Below are 27,468 nucleotides of genomic sequence, written 5' to 3' on the forward strand. Positions count from 1 at the left end.
AACGACACAAACAAACATGGGACATTTCAGGGGTTGATGTGTGAAAATGAAAACAGCTAAAGGTACCAGCCAGGAACGACACATACAAACATGGGACATTTCAGGGGTTGATGTGTGACAATGAAAACAGCTAAAGGTACCAGCCAGGAACGACACAAACAAACATGGGACATTTCAGGGGTTGATGTGTGAAAATGAAAACAGCTAAAGGTACCAGCCAGGAACGACACATACAAACATGGGACATTTCAGGGGTTGATGTGTGACAATGAAAACAGCTAAAGGTACCAGCCAGGAAGGACACAATACAAACATGGGACATTTCAGGGGTTGATGTGTGACAATGGAAACAGCCACAAGTACCAGCCAGGAACGACACATACAAACATGGGACATTTCAGGGGTTGATGTGTGACAATTTTGTTTATTTGTTGCTTAACGTCCAGCCGACTACGCAGAGCCATATCAGGACGAGGAAGGGGGGGATGAAGGGGGCCACTTGTCAAGCGATTCCTGTTTACAAATGCACTAACCCATTACTTGTGTCCCAGCAGGCTTTAGTAAAACTAAATTAATACCTACTGGAAGATTACCAGTTTCCAGTATGTTAAAATAGGCTTAACCTATCTACTGCTGGACTTACATCAGAACACTAACAGATTAAACTATACATGAATCGCGAGACAAGCGGCAAGAGAAGAGATTTTTGGAAAAAATGCAGGTGAATGAGCAAGAAGGCAGAAAAAAGAAAAGAATTCATGAAGAAAAAGAGAGCATGACAGGAAAGAGGAACCAAAAATCTACCTAACAGCAAACTAGAAAGCTCCTGCGGTTCCAAAAACAGGAGGGGCTTTTAATTTCATAACCGCAGTGCCCCACTGCGGGAATGTGTGACAATGAAAACAGCTAAAGGTACCAGCCAGGAACGACACATACAAACATGGGACATTTCAGGGGTTGATGTGTGACAATGAAAACAGCTAAAGGTACCAGCCAGGAACGACACATACAAACATGGGACATTTCAGGGGTTGATGTGTGACAATGAAAACAGCTAAAGGTACCAGCCAGGAACGACATACAAACATGGGACATTTCAGGGGTTGATGTGTGACAGTGAAAACAGCCACAAGTACCAGCTAGGAACGACACATACAAACACGGGACATTTCAGGGGTTGATGTGTGACAATGGAAACAGCCACAAGTACCAGCCAGGAACGACACATACAAACACGGGACATTTCAGGGGTTGATGTGTGACAGTGAAAACAGCCACAAGTACCAGCCAGGAACGACACATACAAACATGGGACATTTCAGGGGTTGATGTGTGACAGTGAAAACAGCCACAAGTACCAGCCAGGAACGACACATACAAACATGGGACATTTCAGAGGTTGATGTGTGACAGTGAAAACAGCCACAAGTACCAGCTAGGAACGACACATACAAACACGGGACATTTCAGAGGTTGATGTGTGACAGTGAAAACAGCCACAAGTACCAGCTAGGAACGACACATACAAACACGGGACATTTCAGAGGTTGATGTGTGACAATGCAAACAGCCACAAGTACCAGCCAGGAACGACACAGGCAAACTGGCAATGGCACACACATACCCCTACAGCTGCTAACAAGAGTACACAAAAATACAAATATTTTCTCTCTTTGGATTCAGTGTGGTTTCTTTGTGTATATGTGTGTTCTGCTAAACTGTGAAATGTCATGTCGTAATCCATAGTTTGAAATAAGAAAGTAAGCAAATAGTTCAAAGCCCTAAGACCTAACATGATGTATAAAATCGCCATTGCTTGTGATAGTTTCAAGGCCTATTGTTTAAATTATTTCTGTTCACTTTTCTCTTTTCATCTTGAATTGTGCGACCATCTGTTGGCGAGTGTTACTGCGTGGTGAGTAAGAGCATTTGCTACTAATGTCGAAGGTGTAGTTGGTTCAGGTGTGACAAGCTTACTCCTGGTGGTGTTAATCGGTGTCAGCCAGGTAATGCAGTTTACCTGCCTCTACCTGGCTAACACCTGACACACTGTTTTCATGTCTCGCACACCTTTGATACTTTCAACAAACCACACACACAAGAGAAGCCTTGTACAGGAGATTTTTGAAGGGGGAAATAATTCTAAATCCTACAAAACTCTTCTCCCTTTTTTCCACAGTAAGTGCCCCAGAAAATGAGAAATGATCAAAGGACATACGCCCAGGCGAAACTCTTCTGGCTTTTACAATTATACCATCAGTGAAGTTTAGCATTTCTTGTTAAATAGTTTTGAATAAATTGTCATACAATTAAAAAATATTGTTTTAATGTGAGTAAAAACAAGTATTTGAGAAAAGGACAAAATAATGTTCATCCCGCAATGATCATAAATCAAAAATAAACTCCTTCACTCAAGATGTCAAAACCCAGCTGTGAAATAGACACAGGGGTTCTAAATCATTCAGCAGGTCATACACAATTTCCTGACTCACATGAACAAAAATGTTTTTAATGTAAATTTGTCAGGAGAGATCCAGTGTCTTCGCCTCAACAACACATATACTTTGTGTCACTTTAAGTATTTTTGAATCACATTTGACATAAACATCAGTCTGTGCCAGGCACACCACACACAAAAAAGTTTGCTTCTGATGACAAGGCCAAAAATTGGGGTCAGTAGGTCAGTTCCTTTAAAAAAAACCATTTGGATTGAAATTTGTTTTTTCATTTACACAGGCGAATGTGGCTTTTTATTGACTGGAAATTGTGTGAACTGTGTCCCCTGGATGTCGGAGAAGAGTAACTTTCTTTACAAAGTCTGCAAAACTGAATTTTTGTCCTATTACCAAAACATATTTTTGAAGGGTAAAAAAAAAAGTTCCAGGCCCAGGAGGAAAATGTAGGGTCCATTGGAAAATCAGAAACAAGGCAATTTTTTCAGGGGGCCTTATACCCCAGTTGTGTCTGTCTGTTTTGAACCATCTATCTGAAGGTCTATCTATTGACCTCAGCCCTGCAAGGTTTGCACCATTGACCAAATACACGAAACACGACTTGTGAGGCAGCAAGTCTAATATTAAGTGTTCTTGCCATGTCTTAACTTTTTGTGTGTAAATACCTTCTGTGTCAAGAAGACGTGTAACACCGAATTCTCTTTCTGCGATATCGAAGGCTGTCTCCAAGTTGTGTCTGTTGGTGTTGTGACGTGCCTGCCGGAAATCTATCAGCTCCGGCCTGAAAAATAAATAAATCCAATCAATGAATAAATGAATCGGGTGTTGTGTTACGTCTCACTGAAATCCATCGGCACAGGTCTGAAAAAGTTAATTACAAATAAAATCAATGGAAGAAAAATCAATCGAATGCTCAGTGGACTGGTGAAGATGAAGAATAATAATCAGTATAGCAATCATTCTGAGAAAAACGCTGGCGCAGAATTCTTGGTATCAATGCTGTTTATCCGAAATTATCCTGTAGCGGCAACCAAAGTAGTCCAATAAATTGTATGTAATACATATATATATATACTAGATGATTACCTGCTTCGCCGGGTACAGGCTTCGCCGGGAAGAAGTAGAGCCGAATACCAGAGCCGGGCGTACGCCGGCTTTGCCGGCGCACGAAGGAAAGGAGATAAACGCGCTAAACACTGGAGACCTTCTAAAAATAGTAACGTGCAGTGACCTTCTAAAAATAGTAACGTAGTAACGGGAATATGGATTGACGCCACACGGAGGAAGGGAGATAATGGCGGCTGAAAACACTGGAGAAGATAAGGAAGAGTTACTGGTAGTGGATCCCGACAACAACAAAAAAACCACAAAAAAATCGGTTCAGCGTGCGCTGAGAGCACGTGTTGAAATATCTCATCGATGAGGTTGTGTCCGGGGTGTAGCTGAATACGGTGTCCAAATTTGAAAAAGATCCACCAAGAACTTTGGCCGTGTATCGCGAACAGACAGACAGACAGACAGACAGACAGACAGACAGACACTAGTCGTATATATATATAGATATAGTTCTAATGGTGTGCGTACAATGATTTATCATGAGTACAATGAAACCTTCTTTTTCTACAGGTCTCTTCTGAACTCTTCTTCTTCTTCTTCTTGGCGTTCGCAGAGGTTACACGATCAATCCAGCACTGGTGATAAATGTTGTCGTTTTCTCCAACTGTCTCTTCTGAACAGAAAATTTTGTAAAGTATTTTCTTAAAAGCGGGGTTAAGTCTTAAATTGGGGCCGGTCTTGAGAAGGGAATAGTCAGTGTGCTTCTTGTCTCTTGAACTTTGAAGTTGAACTAAGGGGGTCACGCGAGACCAATTCAGCGTTGATTTATTCTTTGGTTTGTACTTTGCCTACCCTTTAAACTTGTCAAATCCAGGTCAGGCATGAAAACTGACAAAAAAAAAATACTGAAAACAAAAATCGAAGGCGCGTAGCGCCAAGTTTTGCAGGCGCGAAGCGCCAAGACTTCTAGGGGGGTCCGGGGGCATGCCCCCCCCGGAAATTTTTTTTTTCAAGGGTGCAATTTGGTGCAATCTGGGGCTATCTGAGCCTTAAAATTGGATTCAAACATGGCCCCAAAACTATTTTACTATAACTATGACTAGGAAAAAAAAAATAAAAAATAAAAATAAAAAAAATAAAAAATAAATAAAAAAAGGAAAAATACGGAAAATAAAAACAAATACGGTTTATTTTTTTCAAAAATACGGAAAATACGGAGAATTTTCATGCCTGCAGGTGCACGGAGCCCCTGGGGCTTTTAGTCATACCTCAGCAGCAGTTTCAACATCGAACGCAGAAGAAGAAGAAGAATACCTCAGGCAGCTATCCGTTAGAAGAACTACCAAGTTTCATTGACTTGCACTCAAAGAGTCAAGAACTGCGATTTTGTTACGAATTAATTTCGTACTCGGACCCGGCTGGTCTTGACCTATTTTTGGATCTAAATTTATATCAGATCAGGTAGATCACCACATCATGCACAAAAAGACACATCACTAGCAAACTATGTCAGACATCATCATGAGTTTGTGTAAAACAAAATGGAGGCCGGAATCACTCAGTTGAACCGAACTCCGACCAAACACCACGTAATAACTAGGTTAATTTATGCACTCGCGTGAACAAGAAACTGTCGAGCTTCACAGATGTCGTCGTTGGGTAGTTTTGGGTTTGTTTTACTACCATAGGAGGATTTTTTTAACTGTAAATGCACTCAGCTGCACCAAAAACGCAAAACGAAGGCTGTGAGCTGCACTGTGCCTTTAAAACCTTGAAAGTTGCACAAAAATACAATACAGTGGAACCTACCTTTTAAGACACCCCCCCCCCCCCACCCCTGAATTTAAGATTTCCTCCCTTTTAAGACTCTGTTTTCTTAGACTTTCTATTCATAACCTGTGTAAATTTACCCCCATTTCAAGACACATGTACACTACATTGGGGTGTGCACGTTGAAGATCCCACGATTGACAAAAAGGTCTTTCCTGGCAAAAATGTATAAGCATAGATAAAAAAAAATGTCCACCAAATGCCCGTGTGACTTGGAATAATAGGCCGTGAAAAGTAAATATTCGCCGTAATGGCTTGAGATTTACTGGCCGATGTGAATGCGTCATATATTGTGTAAAAAATTCCATCTCACACGGCAGAAATTAATATGTAAAGAGCACAGTTAATTGTGGTTCGCGCTATATAAGCTCTCATAATAAATAAATGAATAAAGACCCCCTCTATCTTAAGACCTAATTTTGTCAGATTTTTGGAGGTCTTGAAACCAATAGATATGGCCCATTGGGGGTTTGTACAATTTTGATCTCCCCACCTGTTTCTGTGAATGATGGAGAGGAATGCTTTGCCGTCGCGCCATGACGACGAGAAGTTTGTGATTTTGACGCCAGGGTAGCCCTCTGTAGTTCGCCGCGACCACAGCAAGAGGGCGTCACGTGCCGAGATGTCTTCCTGGCCGGGTACCACCACATCTGACACCTGCAGAAACACACAATGAAAATATTCTGTTAAAAATGTTTGGTGTTTGAGAGAGAGAGAGAGAGAGAGAGAGAGAGAGAGAGAGAGAGAGAGAGAGAGAGAGAGAGAGAGAGAGAGAATATATTCAATTCAATTTCATATGACACTGAAACTGAAAGTCAGTGAAACATAAAACATCACCAGACAACCATGCATAGACTGAACTGATACCCAAAACCGCCTGACTATATAAATCGTTCTTGAGACAGAGTGTGTGATCCTTGTAACAATAAATCAGTATCATTACTATTTAATTTAGTACATACATGTATCTATATATCCAAGATGACATGACTGACTTGTTAAACAGCACTGTAACAAAAGTGGCAGCGAACCAAGTATCAGCCCATTTGATAGTGCAAAATAGTAACACAGATTGCTGCCACACTCACTGACACTGCATGAACACAAAATGGTACTGATGACATAGATAAGGAGAAAATAGATATATAATATATATGCAGGTTTGTGTCAGGATGACAAAGTAGGTATTCTCTCTCTCACACACACACAACTCCCCTCCCCCCCTAGCACGCCCGTTTTTATCTAGACATACTGAACCACCAAGGAACTTAAGTCTACACTGGGCCCAAGAGCGGAAACAGAAAATGAACAAGGAATCCAAGAAATTCTGCTACACCAGAACCCTGAAAGTTAATCCCAATAAAACGCCTAATTTTTAAGCAGCCCAACAATCACCAAAATAAAGCATCCGTGAGTCTACAAATCGGTCAATGATACAGAGGTTTAAAAGGGAGGCAACATGATTCCCATTCACTTCCAGTGACAACAGTGTGCAAGTGTGAAGGTGGGGTAGAGGGGAGTGAAATACCCACACCTTTGTACTTATTCTACACCAACACCCTCGATGCCGGTTCACAAAAAGGTTGTCTATCACCAATAGGGCAGCCCGAAAGCTCTCTGCAAATGTCAGGTGTTTTTTCTGGTGTTGGTCGACAAGCCAACCTCTCACTACACTCCCCCCTCCCCCCCCCCCCCCCCCCATTAGCACTGAGCCGGGGAGGCACAGGTAAAAATCTGACATGCAGAGCCGAAATCGTTTAGAAGGCTCATCTGGGATTTTCTTTGAATGTGTCCCCGCGTTTGTAGACCGACTTTTTACAGCGAGAAGGACAGGAATAAGACGCGCCGCGGGAAAAGTGAATCTTTTCACTCCAGTGCACAAAGGTCAAGTGCACCAAAATTACCTAAAGGCTTTGAAATGAATGAAGGACGGAATAGGGGGAGGGTACATTATTATTCAAACTTGACGTGTTGCGCGGCTTCGCCCCAGCCGTTCAAAGTCGATACTTGGGCCCTATCAGCGGAAAGCAGAGACATGCACACCTTTCCACCCCACTTGGGTTCTTTTTTCACTCTCCCTTCCCCGCCCCCCTACCCACAACAACAGCTTCCTGAAATGTCTTACACACTACGAATAGTGAATGGATTCACAGTTATTCAACTCAACCCCGACGGCGCAAGCAAATACTGAAATAGTTTTCATTCTTCTTAAAACTAAAATTAGCATTAAAAAAACTGAGTCAAGAAGGCGAAACATCATACAACGAAACGCAAATAAAAAGGTCGACACTCAGCATGAAAAGAACGAACAGCTTGCTTCTCCGACAAAAAAACCGCAAGGGTTCCATTTCTACCTGAATAGCCTCGGAAACGCGACGGCTACTCTTTCGCAGTGACAAGGCAAAGTATATATGGGCAGTGGTGTTGACATCATTATGTGGGTGTCACTCTCGGTAAAACTCACACTGAGAAGACCTACTCAACCTTCAACACACGAGAGGACTGACCTCAATCTTGTCTTGGGAATAAAACATTCACAAAACGAATAAAGAGGCCAGGAATTTGACAAGGTGATGGTAAACCCGTAGAGGTGTGTGTGTGTGTGTGTGTGTGTGTTGTGTGTGTTGTGTGTGTGTGCCAGTGTGTCCAATTGAGGTTGGGGAGGGTGGAGGTCAGGGTGGGGGGATGGGGGAGGGGGAAGTCAGGTAAATATATATAAAAACAAAACCCTGGGAAAACAAAGAAGGTGTACTATAGGGAGAGAGAATGGAACCAGACACACGTAAAGGTGCAAACAACAGGGCTTTACACAGCAATCTGTGCAGCGTTCTCCAAGCTCTGGGAGGAATGCGCCACTAACGGCAACGTTGCGGGTCTGCGTTCCCACAACCACCAATGTTCACAGTATGCGTCAAAGTACAAACACTGAAACACTGCGAGGGATAGCACTTTGAGAGACCACCACACAGTGGGAAAAGAGAGACCCAAAGCTGTAAAAGCGACCCCCCCCCCCCCCCGGAAAACACAAATAAGGAATAAAGAAGAAACAAAGAAAGTGGTAAGGCCAAAAAAAAAAAGGTCTGTTTACGGTAACATAGGGTAAAAAAATAGGGTCGGTAGGTCGGCTTTTTTTTTTTTCCATTTTTTTTTCTCCCCTCTCTATGATGTTTCACAGTTCATTTCTTCTCACCAATCCCTGTTTTTGCCCAACATAACTATAAACAGTACTTTGAGCTTACCTCCCTTCTGTCGTCTGCTGTTTGAGCGCAAACAGCTCTATTTTGGATGCGTTTTTTTTTTCCTTTTCAGGCGATCCAAAAAAAAGATTAGGGTCGGGTCTAAAAACTAGGGTCGGTCGGGTTACCGTAAACAGACCTATTTTTTTTTGGCCTAAGCATTTTCCCGAAAGATATACAATCTTTGTTTTCAGTTTTTGTTTATTGAGGATTTTTGGTCTCCAGAGCTGGATACAGTTTCAAGTTGACAACTGTTCATTTTTCTCTTTCAATTTGTGTGTGTGTGGTTCTGCCTCCTGGTGTAACTGTTAAATACAGTAAATACAAGTCTATCATTGTCAAAACAAAACAAAAATGAAGTCGAGCAGTAGTAAAAAGTGCACCAAAATCACTCCCAACTCTTTAAGGTGGCAATGGTTTATCTACCGCTGCACATTCGAGGACCTACTCAAGCGTCTCACCACGTCGTTGAGTCGATCCGTCTAGATCTAGTGTAACAAGATATAGATGGTCTCAGGTGTGTCTTGGTCTCAGATGTGTCTACTCGAGTGTCAACCCTCCACACACCTCTCCACCCCGTCACCTGGATTGTCCAAATCCCACACTGTCTATTTGCACAAATCTATATCTGTATACATCTTATTGTATACGCTTTGAGTGAAAAGACGCCGGTTGTCCCGGTAGCTGACTGTGTGAATGAAAACCCTCCAGATTCTTGTGTGAAGTGACAACAACACTGGCTGTTCACAAGTGTCAAACATACATTCTGAACCATCCTTGCTTTTCCCTTTTCAAAGGAGATAACAGTTTATGTACTTTTTTTAAACTTTTTTTTTAGATAAGACGACAGCTAAATGTATGCTTAGTGTGAAAGAATTGTAGCTTCGTCTACAAATACAGCGAATAACCCGGAACTTGCCCCGTTTCTGTGGAAAACACCAACTCAGCAAGACTCTTAGAAGACATATTGTACTGTGCGTGTCTGCGTAAACGAATATAGGTCACTGAAACTTCAAAACCACGATTGCATACATCAAAAGTGCCATCAACACTCATAAAACAGGGTGTCAAACTGAAAAGGCCGGGAGTCATTTGATTTGCAAATAAAAGGTGAATAATATGCCCAGCATCCCAGGTAACAAAAGGAAGGTGGTTGGGAATGGATGAAAAAGGCTGATAATGTCGTTGTGCAAGTATATGTATGCAGGCAACCGGGGTTGAACGAACAAGTGAACAGGGTGTTTGATACAAGACGGTCCCACTGCCACCATTGAAAGGTAAGGCCCCCCCCAAAAAAAAGGTCTGTTTACGGTAACATAGGCCAAAAAAATAGGGTCGGTAGGTCGGGAATTTTTTTTTTTAATTTATTTTTTTTTAAACCATATTTTTACATTATTTTGCAAAAAAAAACCAAAAGTTTTTTTGTTTTTTTTTCTCCCCAAATGCCAAAAAAAAGTCTAGGGTCGCGCGAAAAAAATAGGGTCGGTCGGGTTACCGTAAACAGACTATTTTTTTGTGTGGCCTAAACCGGGTGCAATGATTTAAACGACCAATACTTCTCTTTGTCTCCTCTTCGTTTCAGATATTTTTTAACTGACTTTTATCACATTTTCTCAAAACTTATTGACGAAAGGTTTTGGCAAACTCAGTTCATTAAAATTAAGTTTGGACGAAACTAGGCAGCACATCTGACTTTTTATAAGTCAACATCTTGTCATTGAGCATACTGTGAGAAAAGTATGTTCTGGATGACAAAGACATTCATCTCATTTTGACGTTGTACTTGTGCTGGCATTGTCTTCGTGGGTACAGTTTTTTTTAAACATTGTTCGTCTCACCACCAGTCTTTTTATGTTTTATTTTTTAGAAATGCATCTAAATCAAAGCACCTGGGGTCCCTCTCACTACCTCTCTTCGAGCGGCGATTTTCTCTGGTCTCGATTGTGGAGAGACAGGAATGACCTCCTTCCTGATGTTGTTGTTGTTGTTGATTTTGCCGTTAGAATGTACTTTGCTTGTGGCACGTGAAACACGTGTAGCCTTGACCTTGGTGGGCTTGGCTGCTGGCTTTCCTCGCGTGTCGATCTACAGAAGACCAGGATTTCATTTTTCTTCAATAAGTTGTCTTATGTGAGCAATCTGCTGCTAAAGTAAAGTCTTACAAAGTTTTATTAGTATTTCTAGTTTCTTGCACGAGGTTGACGCAAAGTCTTGTTTCTGTTTGAGTGTGTGTGTGTGTGTGTGTGAGTGTGTGTGTGCGTGCGTGTGTGTGTGTGTGTGTGTGTGTGTGTGTGTGTGTGTGTGAATACGAATAAACTTTATTGTCATGAAGCGTAGTGTTTATAAGACACGGGAAGATTAATAACCAAATGATTACATTGTTTCTTTTTTGGGGAAGCAATTATATACAAAGTGTGTGTGTGTGTCTGTGTGTGTGTGTGTGTGTGTGTGTGTGTGTGTGTGTGTGTGTGTGTGTGTGTGTGTGTGTGTGTGTGTGTGTGTGTGTGCGTGCGTGTGCGTGCGTGTGTGAGTGAGTTTGTACGTGCGTGCACTTAAAAGCGTGTGTGCTCACACACCAAACGCTGACCGACAGAAAGGTCAATTAATGTCTTCTGGATATAAAAAGGCTACATCAGCAGCTTCAAACTTTATAACCCCATTTTTGTCAAAACCGGTAGTCTTACAGTTACAACACCAATGTCCAAAATTCCTGCATACATACATACATACACGCCTACATTCAGAACCCAAGTCGCCTGACAAGTTGCCAGGTTTACTGATCACGCAGTGTTCAGCCGTTCTGTACACACGACCATTACCCTGTACTGTATGAATAATACGCCATATAGGTCATAGCCTTTGTACATGGATCACCTTTTTGGCTCACTCGCTCCAAGAGCCATTCTGTAGTCATTCATTTCCATACGAAAAGGTAGCAAAACTCCTGTTAAAGTGACAGTTCCCCTTACGAAACTGTTTCTTTTTTGTTCAAACCCCTTTGTAACCTATCCCTCCACAGCAAATAACGTTCCACTGAAAACAACCCCGTCCTTTTTTAATGGAGAAATTACTCTCTTTTTTGTGTGTGTAAAGAGCTCTGAAGGGACAATGTATATATATATATACATATATATATTATGAGTGAATCAAAGACACGAATCTATTTTCGATACAAGGAAGCAATCCTCTTTCTCAGAAATATATCCACTGGCTTTTTTTTCTGGAAACAAATACATTCATGACCATAAAGACGGCATGTCCAGACGTCGTATTCTTCAACCTTGAAGTAAAGAACCATTCTGTGCCATTTTTGAGACAGGACATAATGAGCCGAAATCCAAACACGGTGATTATGACTTCATACACAGTGACACTGTAGGTACAGCTACCTATACCTGTCTATTGAAGGCGACAACTCCAGCACCTATCAATTATACTGCATGGCAATACGCCGGTAAGGCCTGTATGCTGTCCAGACCTGCTACTTGAACATGTACCCGACTTCCTGTAACGTTCTGTATTTAGAAGATCTGCAGCGACAACTCTATGGCCTATCAATTATACTCTGTCATCTGGTAACGTTGACAGTTTGTGTACGCCGTCCAAACTTCCTTAATACACTCAGATCCTCTACAGCCTGGCATTAATTGGGTGAAATAGACTTCATGACTGGAAGTTTGCTGGACGAAGCTTTGGCACTGAATTTGCGGTACAAAGACTTCGCGAAGTCGGCTTCAGGCTCAACTAAGGTCAACCTCAATCAATCAATGAGTCTTATATCGCGCATATTCCGTGGGTACAGTTCTAGGCGCTCTGCAGTGATGCCGTGTGAGATGAAATTTTATACAGCCAGTAGATTGCAGCCATTTCGGCGCATATTTACCTTTCACGGCCTATTATTCCAAGTCACACGGGTATAGGGAGACAATTATTAACTGTGCCTAAGCAATTTTGCCAGGAAAGACCCTTTTGTCAATCGTGGGATCTTTAACGTGCACACCCAATGTAGTGTACACGGGGGGAGGTTCGGACACCAAAGAGAGTCTGCACACAAAGTTGACTCTGTGAAATAAATTTCCGCCGAACCTGGGATCGAACTCACGCTGACAGCGGCCAACTGAATACAAATCCAGCGCGCTACCAACTGAGCTATATCCCCGCCCGTACAGTCGTACGAGCGAAGTGACAACCTGTATGCCTATTATTCATACTGCACTGTACTGCATATCGTTTTGCCAATATGATAATAATAATAATAATAATAATAATGGAAACTTATAGAGCGCTTACCTAGAAGCTCTAAGCGCTTTACAATGACATTGCTATACACATGTACAAAACCAAAATACAGCATTAATACACAAAAAGAACAGGAGTACAAAAGCAAATTCATCGTTTAAATCCATGCAGTCGCAAACAAACACACGCGTGCGCACGCACATACGCGTGCGCATACACACACACATGCTATGACCACACACATTCACAGATACACACAGACACACAGACACACGTTCACACACACACACACACACACATGCACACAAACACACACACACGCATACAGACAGGCGCACACACATACATACAACACATACACATGCACTCACACATGAATACTAATATACCTACACAATCTGCATACATGGCGTACACACAAAAAAGCCGCAGATATAATCACAAAACCAAGCTCGTGCTTATGCACATCCATTTATCTGACTAGATAAACCGATTTGTAGTTTGCACAAGGAAAAGAGAAAAAAGTAGCAGCACACGATTTCCAGATCACTGATCACTGATAAGACTGCCATCATGGCTCAATCTCAAGTACATGACTTCCTGCAGCATCAGGTAGTACGAGAGGAAACAATCACAATTGTACTGCTTACTAAATATACCATTAATGCATACTTTTATCATTCAGTCATACACTTTTTTCAGACCTGATACACATGACATGTACATCTTGAAATGTTTGCCTGACAAAATTAGTCTCTATGAGTTTGGTATAGACAGAGTATTTAAATCAATATTATTTCAAGTGAGAGCTCCTTTTCTAACGACAACAAAAGAAGAAAAAAAGGGTTGGACATTAGATTGGTGTGGCACACGCCGCTCTGCTTTTATACCAGGCCCTCGATCTTTAATTGCCAGCAGACTTCTAACCTTGTAAAACCTGCAACAACGCGTCCCATACCGCTGACAACTGGTCAAGTCTCAAGAACAGCAATCGCTGGTCAAGCAGCAACGACAGTGTATCCATGGGCGAGACGATTTCATTTCTCTTCACCTTTCGCCCCCACAGGCTAATGGGGGTTAAAATGACAAGCGGCTTCTTGCATGTTCACTTGTTATCGTTGTCGTTTATCGTCTATCTGGTCTTAACGGTCCAGACATAGGCATCCGTAATGACGAGACTGCAAAATCCTTGCGAATAAGAGGGTATTCGTGCTACACTGACACAGGGCTTAAAATCTAAAGTGAGACGAAACCTTGACCACTTTGGGTAGCGTATGACGACATGTTCCTCAGTAATTTGCCACTGCTGCAATTGTTGATGTTAAATCTGACTTTCATTAATTCAGCCTTGACCGCTAAGGTGAGAATAAAGAACACAAAGCACACGTGTGACTGTCACAGTGATTAATATAAATTGTCTTAATTATCGTAAACAACGGGGCATTTTCTAGACCTAACTGAAGATGTAAGGCACAGATGCGCCTTTGAATGGAAATGCAAAGCCACAGCAACAACCAAAAGAATGCAGCCGAACAAAAACTGGACGAGCAAACAACATGTGTTCAAAGCAAACAAACAAACAAGAAAAATAACATGAGGTGTGCGCTCTTTGTCTTGAAATCAAACCAAGTTTTCCCCCGAAAGCGGCGTATGGCTGCCTAAATGGCGGGGTAAAAACGGTCATACACGTAAAATTCCACTCGTGCAAAAAATACACGTAGTGTACGTGGGAGTTTCAGCCCACGAACGCAGAAGAAGAAGAAGAAGAAACCAAGTTTGAACGTTGTTATTTTTGTAATTTCATGCTTGTCTATTTAATAGCAACAAATTGAGCCATATCGGGTTTCAAACGGCGATAGCACTAATGGTTACGGCCACCCCCACCAGCAGCCCAGAGCTTTGCTACCCGTACAACACACACCGTCTACAAACAGCGCCAAGGTGTTGCTTCCCGACCGTGTGTGTTGTAAGTAAATGGCCTCCCATCAAAATAGCTCCGCTGTCTAATTCTGCAGCGCTACACAACTTTCTCTGTCTTCGCCAGACCGGTGCTCGTTTTCTCTCGTTTTGTGTGTTGGACTGTGAGTGTGTTTGTCGAGTTGTTCGTTGAGTTTGTCTGCACTCCTTCGGTACTTTTTTTAATTTTTTATTTTAATTTTTATTTACGAGGATTTATATCGCGCACGTATCTCACCACACAAGGCGACTCAAGGCGCATGTTACCTATTACGTACTCCTTTGACACCCCCCCCTCCCTCCCCCTCCCTCCCCCTCCCGACGATTCCTTTTCCGCCCTTTTCCTCCCACAATTGTTGTTGTGGTCCCCGTGGAATGGCTTGCAGATGGTTGTATTACGTAAGAGCGTTGGCGTCATCATGACCCGAGAACATTCGTCCAAATTACGCATGTAAATGTTCGCTAGTCTCAAAATCGGATAAAGGAATGAAATACGCAAACACAAATATCAGCAAAAAGCACACACACACAAAGAACAACAAAACACAAACACACGCACTGACACACACACACACACACACGCACGCACCGTGTGGTGCACACACACACACACACACACACTAAACGATTGAAATAGAATAACAAGAACACAAGCAATGGCAATGCGGCAAAACTAGGGATGCGAGGTGGACTGACCATCACTTCATCTGTCTCACAAAACTCTCATTGTTCCATCCCTCGGCAAAACGACGACAGAACCCTACCAACCCAGACCAAAAACCCAAAACCCACCTAGCAACAGTCTAGTTCACCCAAACGACCCCCACGAACTGGCCAGTTCAGCCAGTATGCTAAAGAGACGAGTCGCCGCCAAAGGACTCATATTGAGGTCTACCGAATGACGTCTCACAAGGTGCGTGGTCGTCCTTGGCGCTCAAGAAAGCCGCGGGCACCGCCGCGATCATTGCGCAGACGACACTTCTGGTTTAAACTGTTTTATTCAACGTTTGTGCATTATTTACAAAAAACGCATATTGAGTAAACAACAACAAGCATAATGCTGATAGTGGTGTTTACAGTTTTCTAGAACATTACATATAAATGGCGGCTATTGTACAGTTTAAATGAAAAGCAAGCAAACACGAAAAGAAAATTGAATGAAAATTGTACATCAAAACAACAATCCGTTTAAGAATACATATATAATATTTATGGTGTTAGCGAGTAAGAGATAGGGAGGGAGAGAGGGAGGGAGAGAGGGAGAGAGAGAGAGAGAGAGAGAGAGAGAGAGAGAGAGAGAGAGAGAGAGAGAGAGAGAGAGAGAGAGAGAGAGAGAGAGAGAGAGAGAGAGAGAGACGAGTAGACGTATCGATTTTGCTTTCACTTTACATGTTTATCAGTTCGAAACGGCCGGACTGTCCAATAAATTCCTGCACTGTTAAAAATATTTTTTTGTTAATTTTTGTTTGACGACACTTCTAGACCGCCAATATTTTTTGTGCGCATCACGTGCTCCACATAATTGGGAAACCTGGATACCCTGCACACGACCACGGCCGTAAAGGTAGATGGACCGCAAAAAGAAACGGCGGTGCTTTGTGACAAAGGTAAATGATATGCACGCTCACAACTCGGTCAGAGTCGACTAACACTCATGTCTTCATCTCACCAGGCGTGACTGAGCTAAGTGTCTACTGATTTCTCTCTGTATTGTTGGATACGGACTTGGTGGAAGGTCATTTGTGCTGTAAATAAGTAAACAGACTCGACTCGCTACGGTGATTTAGTCACAGACACGAGTCCTGAATTGTGTGTGTTGCATTTGGGTTTGAATCGAAGAACGAACACACGGCCGGGGGTCAAATTACAAGTAAATCTCTCTCTCTCTCTCCCTCCCCCTCTCTCAGTCTCTGTGAATGCCCAAGCCTACAGACGCAACAATTCTGTGCACGTGCAAACAAAACTTTCAACCCTGCAAGCACCACAGATGACATTTCAGTTCATTTCTATTCTTTGTCCCTCCTTCGCGTTCATGTTTACAGTAACACCAACATACTATACTTCAAGAAAAACATCCAATTCACACAGCTGCGCTTCTCCAACACACGGACGGCCCCCAGACGACAATGCGCTGTCTTTGTAGGGCAGCTTGCAGCACGTGCTGGTGATGAAAAGCCGCTGTGCAGGGTACCGAAGGTAAACACATTCCTTGGCCGCATCTTTATCTACCTCCCACACAACTCCCGAAAGGTCGCGTGATAGCTATGAGGTACTGTATAGTACCAGCTCTGAAGGTGTTTGTAAACCTTACCCGGGATGAGTGTCACGGTGAAAACTGTACTGGTCTTCCTCGAGTGCTTTTTGGCTCACGTAAGTGTAGCCTATGCGATCGTAACTTTGTCTGTCTGTGCGTTTGTGCGTGTGTGTGTGTGTGTGTTTGTGCGTGCGTGCGTGTGTGTGTATGTCTGTGGTAGAAACTCTAACATTTGAAGACGTCACATTACATTGACGTCACATTATGACGTAAGAGGGTTAGACGTCACGCGAAGGAAGTACTGAAAGTCTCGGTCATTATTATTTTGAGCGCGCCGAGACTAGTTGGCAGTCGTGTCCTGTAAGTAGGCTACATGCAGACAGACAGATCTAGATCTAGTGTCTCGCTTTCTTGCACAGTTTCACCTATGCTCTTTCTGTGTGTGTGTGTGTGTGTGTGTGTGTGTGTGTGTGTGTGTGTGTGTGTGTGTGTGTGTGTGTGTGTGTGTGTGTGTGTGTGTGTGTGTGTGTATGTGTGACGGAGTGATTGAGTTTGTGTTACTGTTTGTCGATTTCTTACGTAAGCCTTGATGGCTTCGCCTCTTGTCTTTCTACTTTTCTGTGATCTGCGTCGTTGTAAGCTGGACCTGTGTTTTCGTGAATTTGCGTGACTGAACACGTATCTAACCCAGCTACCCGTCTAGATTTCAGCATGACCCACTTTCTGTTGGTCTTGCTCATTTGTTGTTGTTGCAATTTTGTTAAACAGCATTGTAATAATTCTTATTTTCACACCCATCCCTTGATATTCGATGAAAGAAGATGAGATTCCCACTAGCCACGCAGAAGACGACCAACACGAAAAGAGCCAAGTCCCCAAAAGAAACAAAGCCTTCAGTCCAATGCGTACAAAACCCAGCCCAACTAACCACATTGTCAGTAAAAAAAACCCAGCCCAACTGGCCACATTGTCAGAACAAAAAACAGCCCAGCTAACCACATTGTCAGAACAAGAAACAGCCCAGCGAACCACATTGTCAGTAAAAAAAACCCAGCCCAACTGGCCACATTGTCAGAACAAAAAACAGCCCAGCTAACCACATTGTCAGAACAAGAAACAGCCCAACTAACCACATTGTCAGAACAAGAAACAGCCCAACTAACCACATTGTCAGAACAAGAAACAGCCCAACTAACCACATTGTCAGAACAAAAAACAGCCCAGCGAACCACATTGTCAGTAAAAAAAACCCAGCCCAACTGGCCACATTGTCAGTACAAAAAACAGCCAAGCGAACCACATTGTCAGAACAAAAAACAGCCCAGCTAACCACATTGTCAGAACAAGAAACAGCCCAACTAACCACATTGTCAGAACAAAAAACCAGCCCAGCTAACCACATTGTCAGTACAAAAAACAGCCCAGCTAACCACATTGTCAGTACAAAAAACAGCCCAGCTAACCACATTGTCAGAACAAGAAACAGCCCAGCTAACCACATTGTCAGTAAACAAAAAACCAGCCCAGCTAACCACATTGTCAGTACAAAAAAAACAGTCTTTCCACCTGTCCAGTTTTCACACTGTGACCGCTCACTGCCCCTCCCCTCTACGGACAGAGTGGGATTAACTTGAGTTTGGGGTAAGAGAGACTGTCCTAAAAAAAGTTGAAAAATGGTTAGGTTGGATGACATTCAAATTGGTGTAAAGCTCTCTACGGCTGTCACATGTACTGAGGGGGAAAGGAAACTGTGGTCCACTGAGAACCGCTAAGCCGTTGCTTGGAACACTACGAAAGAAAGAGTCGGAATAGGTTAGGTTGGATGACATTCAAATTGCAGTGAAGCTCTGTATGGCTGTCACATTTTGCACTGAGGGAGAATGGCGACTGTGCCATCTGCTCAGAAGTGAGACAATACTAACGGGTAGAAAGGACAATCAGAACAAATGAGATCACAGCGCAAAGGAAACATTCCAATAACACAGCGAAGTTAACGCATTATTATACACAACAGTGAGTGAGAGCTATTCCAAAGTAACTATATATTTAATGCTTCTTTTTTACATTTAGTCAAGTTTTGACTAAATGTTTTAACATAGAGAGGGAATCGAGACGAGGGTCGTGGTGTGTGTGTGTGTGTGTGTGTGTGTGTGTGTGTGTGTGTGTGTGTGTGTGTGTGTGTGTGTGTCTGTCTGTCTGTCTGTCGGTGCGTGTGTGTGTGTAGAGCGATTCAGACTAAACTACTGGACCTATCTTTATGAAATTTTACATGCGAGTTCCTGGGTATATCCCCAGACGTTTTTTTCTTTTTTTCGATAAATGTCTTTAATGACGTCATATCCGACACATACACACACATACACCACGACCCTCGTCTCGATTCCCCCTCCATGTTAAAACATTTAGTCAAAACTAGACTGAATGTAAAAATGATATCAAGGAGGACATAATGTCCAACCCCAATCTGCGGCCGCCAAGTCCAAATCCTTGATTAATTAACTCGCTAGGTGTCAGCTCCCAACACGTCACTTCCTCATTACCATAACACAAAGGCGATACTCCCACCCACAAGGGAGGAGCGTGCTTGATGGATGGGTTCAAAACATGACAATAGGATAACCAAACAATAGCGGCGTGTGAATAATCACATCTCAAAATGCACTATCACATTTCACTGAGAGGAACATTTGTCACTTGTCATACGCTTAGAAGATTACCCTGTCAGAATTGCTCCTCAATTAAAATGGGAAATTACGACATCGTGCCATGAAATACCCGGACGATGAGCTAGCGTTCAAAGTCTATAGATCGGCTGCACGAAAGTTGACTTTGGCTCACAACCACAACCTCATCATGAATGTCAACTTCATAATGGATTTCAAAGCGTGGGATTAAAACCTGCAGCACAATCCACATCGGACATGGACATATGCGGGCCAGGACGAGATAAAACGGTGTTAACGGCTAGGCGACAAACCTTCCCCTGCTCTGTCAATGCTGATTTAGTTCAGCATCTTGACCTGGTTTCCTTTTCAACTTGACTACCCTCCCTAGACTACAAATAAAATACTCGGAGTCAGTCTTCCTCCTTTCAAAAAAAATCCCCTTCCCACCAAATCGTTTCATCTTCATAACTACCTCGTTTAAACCCCCCCCCCCCCCCCCCCCCCCCGGTGCGAGGAGAGCCAACTTTCTCCTTCATACAATTTTGACCAAACTGCCACAAGAGAGCATGACGGTCATCGCAAACTGACCGGTGGTCGCCCCTTTGTACCCCAGGCCAAGTCGCCTTGGTGGTGTTAATCCCGTTTTGTGAAACATCTGTCATGGCGGTGTCTCTCCTACAGATGTATGGACAGAAGCCAGCAACAGGATACAGAGACGGGGAGGGGGAGAAATAAAGGTGAAAGGAGTTATGGTTAGACGAGAGAGTAATGAGACTAGGAGAAAAAATACAGAACGACGAGAGAGGGCGGGGGGGGGGGGGGGGGGGTGAAGGAGATCACGAATAACACTAACAGGCAAAGTTTGATAGTGATATCCTCCACGCTTTTAGAGCGCTAACCTGAGATAATAGAGTGACGTAGCGAAGTGTGGTGCACGTACTGTGAATTCAGCTCACTGACCGAGAGAGTTGATGTTGTGAATAGCAACGAAGATATCGTTACACTTAACCACTGTCCAGCGACAGGGAGGGGTTGTCACAGGAATCGACCGGGAGAAAGGAAGCACGAGTAGAGCACTTAACAGGTAAATGGAATAAGCATTTGAATACCGCTAATGTTTATCGCATAAGTTGAATCGACTAACACTGTAACTTTAAATATAGCAGACAGATATCTAAGACAAGATGTCAGCTATTTATGTTGTGCAGTGCGTCGTGTAACCGGTCGGAAAGGAAGATAGTGGCCAGATGACAGAATGAAGAATCTGAGAAGTCGCCGAAATACCACGTGCGCCTATAGACTCGCATAGCTGAGATTCGACGGGATTTCTAGAAGCTAGTGCACGGTTATTTTTGTCCGTAGAGTTGGACCATAGAGGTCACAGGGCGGTAGAAACTGAGTAGACCGAGGTCACCAGTAGAAGGAAGTAGTAGTTAAAATACATTTCCTAGTGAACAGCAATAGACGCTGTGTAATTCTGCGTATGACCAGAATTAAAATATGTCTACAATATCTTAATTACTTAAAAGATAAGGAATATTTAGTAGACAGAGCACGTAGTAGGAACTATAACTGGTTTTTGTTGACTACACACGAGCCGTGAGTAGATACCTGTAAACTAGATATCGTGTGCCTGTGAGTTCACGGACTATTTGTGTAGTTTTATACCTAAGTGAAGGGTAGAGAGTTTTGTCATTGCAATTGTGTACGAGATTGTAATCTCGAGTTGTTTTTTTGCCTACAAAACTGTGAGTACTGGATTTTTGTTAATGTTTCCTCAAGTGGTCATCCACTTGCCGGGGAATAGATGGTCCTCGGACTGGTAGTATTCTTTTATTGGATTGTTTCAGGGGACTGATTATGGTGGAATGACTAAGGACAGTAAAATGGCGATGACATTTAATGTGGATTTTGTCCAGCTGTGGAAAACAAGGTAGACCTCCTCGCATAAGACATAAGATAAGTCATAAGATCATTTATTGTCCATACAATTAATTACAATAGATGGAAAAGCGTGGTTCATCTGCTCTTAAAACAACCAAAACAACACTATTATGACAACAACCTTAAAAAAACAAAAATTAGAACAATAAAACATACGAAATAAGAACACCCAAAGTACTCCAGACAGGCACGTCCGCCACATCCATACTGCACGCACACTCTCGCGCACATGAGTTCCTGGTAAGAGATAGTGACCAATGCATCTGTCACAATCACTCATACTTCCTCTGTAACACCCTATAACTCGCCTAAGGCTTTTCACACATGACTATAGTCAACAGATATTGTCCATACCACTCAGATCCCCAGACCACGTCAAAAGCCCTTCAGGCTCAACTATTCCAAAGGCATTGTGCATATATTCCTCTCACAGTCAAATCATAACACCCCATAACTTCAATCTTAACTTATCCGTGGCTCTTCAGACACGACCAGTAAAGTCCAAAGGTTTTGTCCAGTCGTAATGTCCGAGCTTTGAAGCCAAGAAACAGCAGGAAGCCGTCTGACCGGTCATTTCAACGATGTCCTTTGAGTTTAGTGCAGTGTCCAGCGCCACTCGCAGGCCTTTGGTCAGCTCCTTAAAACGGTTTTATGAGATCCAATCACAGACCCTCCTGGGAGGTCTATAGACAGTTTACGGTGAATTATTTATTTGAGATAACAAGTCTGTCCAGTGGCAATACAAGGCAGAGGAATGCGCGCGCGCGCGTGTGTGTGTATGTGTGTGCGCGCGTGCGTGTGTGTGTGTGTGTGCGTGCGTGCGTGCTTGCGCGTGCGTGCGTGTCTGTGAGAGAGAGAGAGAGAGAAGAGATGGGAGCAGTCGTTGATTTCTTCATCTTTGGTTTCACCTTTCTTGGTGTCCTTGATATTTATTCTCAGATGTAACTTGCAGCAGGTACGAAGTGCTTTATGCCATGCCTGTGGAATTTGTCTCGATCATAAAACATAACAGCAGCCACCTTCCTGTCTATTACTTACAAACCTACACTCTGTTACAAAGCACATAAATCTCCACGATACAGGAACTAATTTGCAAGCCGCTGTAATTTTTCAACATTAAGGTTTACGACACAAGCTTTCACTTTCAAAGAGACCTTCCGCGCGTCTGGTCGTGTCCACAGAGACACCGAGTGCAAAACGAAGAGAGGTGAATTATTAGTCATCTTTCGCTAGCAAGCTGTCACTATTACCGACAACCCACAGCGAAGTATTGTGGGGCTGGTAAATCGTTTCTGTTTCGATTTGCATCACAAAGCTTTCTGAACCGACATCTGCTTCGCTCGCCGCTAAACCGTCTGAAGTAAACTCGACAGGTAAACGAGAATGCACAAGTAGGCGCTTTTTCAATGGCAAAGATTCCTCCTCTACACGATCGAGGGTGCAGGAAAATCGACACAGGTGGATACAAACCCCGCCGAAACTCTGAATGGCAGTATGTTGTCGAAAATGAATGTATGGATTGCCGCAGTGTATGTAGTGCTAGCCACATTAGGCCAAAAAAAAAAATTTGTCTGTTTAGGGTAACATGACCAAAAAAAGTAGGGTCGGTAGGTAGTTTTTTTTTTTTTTTTTTTTTTTTTTTTTTTTTTTTGTGTAAATGCTATGTTGGCTGAACATTCACTTCTTATATTTGATGAATACATGTTTCAAAACTAACGTATAAATAAAACAGAGAGAAAGGGAGAGAAAGAAACGCCAAATGTCTTTTTTTAGCATTTTTACCTCTTTTTTTTCTTTTTTTTTTTTGAAATCAAAAAAAAGTTTTTGGGTCGGCGCCAAATCGATAGGGTCGGTCGGGTTACCCTAAACAGACAATTTTTTTTTTTTGGCCTTACATACGTGCAAGTTTTAACAAGAACATCGCGGACCATTCACAGGCCATACATGCACTGGGAGAAAACTAGGACATTTCAAGATGACAGTGAAGGTGAAAATGGAGTGAGAAAAAAAAAGTGGGACGGGTAGTGGCTGTCGTGGCCAGTGTATCAACAAAATAATGGCAAACATTTGTCCGAAAAAATAAATCTACTGAAAGAACATGATCAGAATGACACAACACGACAACCTAAGTCGAAGCGATCAAAGAAAATGACGTAACAAACTCCTTCAAAATACTATCCCAATTTCCGGTAACCTACTACACCGAAGAACGACCCTGCGAGGTCCAGTGCTCATAAATACCTGGGAGTCAATCGCAGGCTAATTCCTGGGGTCAATATTTGCCCGGTCGTTCACGCTCCATTGGTCAGCAGTACCGGATAGCGTTTAATGACATGGACCTTCACTGTCTATGATTCCCTCAGCGAAAAATTAACTTGTGACAAGGACAAAGCCTGAAAAGGCTCATTGTTAAGGGGGGGGGGGGGGGGGGAGAATAGAAGTTTATTGAAATACTGCGACAGATTAGAAGGAAGTTCTTAATTGCAATAAAATGAAAGATTAGCAATGTAAGGAACTGTAAAGACATGATGGCACAAATGTTCACAATATAATTATATCTGTTTCACTTAGCATAAATGAACTTGTCCCAATTGTGACAGTGACGATAGCTGAAAAGGTCGTTATTGAACTATCAAGACAGACTAGGACAAACTAGCGTGCACCTGTATAACTACTGAGATACTAAGACAGATTTCTGTTCGGAAATGCATGGACTCTGATGACATACAGGTTCATAATCTCTTATTCCGTCAGCGAAAAATACAACTTACAACAATTGTGGCAAGGGCAAAGCCCCAAAAGGCTCATTGTAAGCGAAAAGAATAGGTGCGTTTAATAATTTATCAACTAACAACAATGGAACTACATGGCCCGGAAATACAGAGAAAGACTAGATCAAACTAGACAGGAAGTGTATTGAAATCACACTAAGACAAGATTACGACAAATTAGTGTGAAGATAAGCCGACTGCCTGTGTACCGTAGTTCGACTCATTCAAAACGCCAACATGCCAACGACAGTTGCAAACTCATAGGTGATTATTGTTTTTGTGGGTTAGGTAATAAACGTAAACAATGCCTGAAAAATGGCATGTTTATACATCCAATGTGTTAAGACTTTTATTCACAGACCTTTATATTTTAATACATACTCTCACTCTCTCTCTCTCTCTCTCTCTCTCTCTCTCTCTCTCTCTCTCTCTCTCTCTCTCTCTCTCTGTTCTGTGCGTGTGTGCGTATGTGTGTTTGTGTACGCGTGCGTACAAAATAGTTGATGACATACAGATCGATAGTGTTGCCCTACTAACACCTCATTTGAGAGAGCTTATTATGATGGCACCTTTAATCTTTTGCAAGCCCGATTCCTATCTGTCTTTGTTGGCCATATCTGCAATATTGCACACATGCCACACAGCCAGTATGACGAGTATTTTGTTCTGTACCTGACGGTGTCAGGGAGGATGGTTGCCTACAAAACCAATCTGTTGTCACAATTTATCCTGGCTACTTGTTTCAACAATACAAGTATACATGTGTGTTTACAGAATATCTTGTCTTCGTATTCAGTTTTTGTGAATGGAAAGTTGATGTCCCTTTTGTTGTGTATATTTGCACTAAACAGTGCGCGCGCGCGCGCGTGTGTGTGTGTGTGTGTGTGTGTGGTGTGTGTGTGTGTGTGTGTGTGTGTGTGTGTGCATGCGTCCTTGCGTGGTGTTTTGAGTGTGGGTGACATTCCAATAAAACTGTCACTGGTAGTAGTACGGTGAAGGTCACTTCATATCTGTACGTAATTATTATCTTCTTCCTGTTTACTCTTTTATTTTATTTTATTTATAGTTGGCGATAACAACCTACTAAGATAATCCGTTAATTGACTTTATGCTTCTGTTCTTTTCGAGCACGCGCACAAACACGTCTCGTGTGTATGACCGCAGTGGGTCATAACGCAGTACTTATCTTAACGCAAGAAACCCACCAGCTAAATATGATACACAATTATCGTATTACAGTGTCTTTTGCCCCTGTATTGACGACAGATGGATTGAAGAAGATCTAAACCATGACAGTAACAGTTGCGGATAGCCTACCTGGCATAACGAAACACCATTGACGCTCGCTGATTATTTGCGTAATTTCTTCTGCGTGGAGCGTTTGAAACTAGCTTCGTCACACAGAAACACAGAACAGTAAACTCACTGCATTCTTCCAGTGGGAAATATTTAAGCAAGCTTTGACAGTGGGTACAAAGAGATAATCTACGCCATAGATCCCTGTTTACCTGAGGGGGGTCTGTTTGAAAGAACGCCTGCTCATCGTGAAGAGGCGCTTTCTCTTTCTCTAGCGGCTCATTCCCCTTCTTCCCCTTCTTCTTCTTCTTCTTGCGATTAGAGCAGCAACAGAACATTGTGTATCCTTTCTAAAACCGCAGCTGTATGTCACGTAGAATCCATGTCTGGGAATGAATCCAATGCGCCTCAAATATGGCGCTGAAGAATAAATTCCAGACCAGGCTACTGGGTGGACTCCATGTTTGTCACCCAAAGTAAACAGCACAAGACTTTATATTAAGAGCACCACTCACACCGCGCTAGAATCTGTGTCAGATTAAGATGTTTCTAGATGGCACTTAATCTTGTGCACCGGCAGCGATTAACTTGAACCAAAGCTGTAAACAGAAAACATAAACTTATGCAACACTGTATAACTTTCTTGACTTTGAAACACAAGTAAAACGCACTTGAACTCGACACCGACTGCACTCTTCACAACCACAGCACTATTTCGCCACGCTGTCCGTACATGCAGACAGTGAGCAGGTTTGGGTAGAGTGGTGTCCCGGTACTCCGTTCAGGTAATCCTTTTTCGATACGACGGACTCCTCCAATAGGTTTGACACAGTAACAATGCCGATATTCGTGGATCACACAACAACACGGCACACCACCTTCTCCTCCACAATGACACCGAAACGAGAGGCGTGTGGAGCTCTCGACAGCTGGGCACAATTCCGACACCGACACTGAATGTTAAATCCTCTGACCTATGTTTGACGCAGGGTATTGCGTTTCCCTGTCTCTCGTGTGCTGTACTACACTATTTCCTGCAGTTCCAGAGAAACAGGCACACGACAGACTCTTCGACAAACACTTTGTTCTCAGCAGGCACTTTGCGTTAGCCGAAACACATAGGTACTTCAAGTCGAGCGGAACCCCAAACCCAAACACGGCTCACCCCTTCACAGGTAAGCTGCGCTATCAGCGGCTTTCTCTTGGGATCGAAAAACGAAAGGTGAAGGCGGGTGGCTACTGGTGGTGGGTGGGGGTAGTAATTTTATCAGGGACTCGTGTCCCATCCCTTGTCCAGTCCTCGACAGAATTCCTCGGTTTGGCGACAGACGGACAACACGTGTGTTACACTGGGGTTACGTTTCGTCCTCGCACCGCAACAACTCCCAGCTCCGATCTCACTCACTCAGCGGCACACTGGGTCACTGGACAAGCTTTTCAACACCGGAGCTCTATGAAGTCTGTCTCTCTCTCTCTCACCCTCTCTCTCTCTCTCTTTCTCTCTCTCTCTCTCTCTTGACTATCAGCTAGCCCCTCAGTCTCTCTCTCTGTGGTTAGTTGAAGCGATCAAAGGCCGCAGCATATGCACACCATTCCTGGCCCATATCCGTCAGATCAACACCAAACAGTTCGAGACTTCACCGAGCGCCCCACGACGCAAGGACACACAAGGGCCCAGCGGTTTAGAGAGTCGCGGAGGGAACACTGACAAGGGGTCCAGCGGTTAAGAGGCTAGCGTCGTAACGGGCCCATTGTCTTTCGGGGTTT

At 43.0% G+C, this 27,468-nt stretch overlaps 3 protein-coding genes across 6 annotated transcripts in view; 1 reads left to right on the forward strand and 2 right to left on the reverse strand.

Annotated features, from left to right (window-relative positions):
- The window catches only part of LOC138966148 (microtubule-actin cross-linking factor 1, isoforms 1/2/3/4-like), a 186,924-nt gene extending 159,476 nt beyond the window's left edge, over positions 1 to 27,448 (reverse strand). Inside the window, exons 1-3 of one of the 4 annotated variants that reach the window (XM_070338260.1) lie at positions 25,914 to 27,448; positions 5,833 to 5,996; positions 3,119 to 3,234 (exon numbers count right to left, since the gene is read on the reverse strand). In XM_070338260.1, coding sequence (XP_070194361.1) covers positions 3,119 to 3,234; positions 5,833 to 5,996; positions 25,914 to 26,039 — 406 coding nt within the window. In that variant the 5' untranslated portion in view covers positions 26,040 to 27,448. The remainder of the gene's footprint in view (positions 1 to 3,118; positions 3,235 to 5,832; positions 5,997 to 25,913) is intronic. The other 3 variants (XM_070338261.1, XM_070338262.1, XM_070338263.1) reach the window with 3 other exon arrangements.
- LOC138965984 (uncharacterized) overlaps positions 429 to 27,468 on the forward strand; it is a 194,852-nt gene continuing 167,812 nt past the window's right edge. Inside the window, exon 1 of the mRNA XM_070338069.1 lies at positions 429 to 888. The gene's annotated coding sequence lies outside the window, so the exon portion shown is untranslated. The remainder of the gene's footprint in view (positions 889 to 27,468) is intronic.
- The window catches only part of LOC138965983 (uncharacterized), a 64,850-nt gene continuing 63,937 nt past the window's right edge, over positions 26,556 to 27,468 (reverse strand). The window contains exon 7 of the mRNA XM_070338068.1: positions 26,556 to 26,630. Coding sequence (XP_070194169.1) covers positions 26,556 to 26,630 — 75 coding nt within the window. The remainder of the gene's footprint in view (positions 26,631 to 27,468) is intronic.

This window comes from Littorina saxatilis, linkage group LG5, assembly GCF_037325665.1.
Source record: "Littorina saxatilis isolate snail1 linkage group LG5, US_GU_Lsax_2.0, whole genome shotgun sequence".
In the NCBI taxonomy this organism is placed as follows: Eukaryota; Metazoa; Mollusca; class Gastropoda; order Littorinimorpha; family Littorinidae; genus Littorina; species Littorina saxatilis.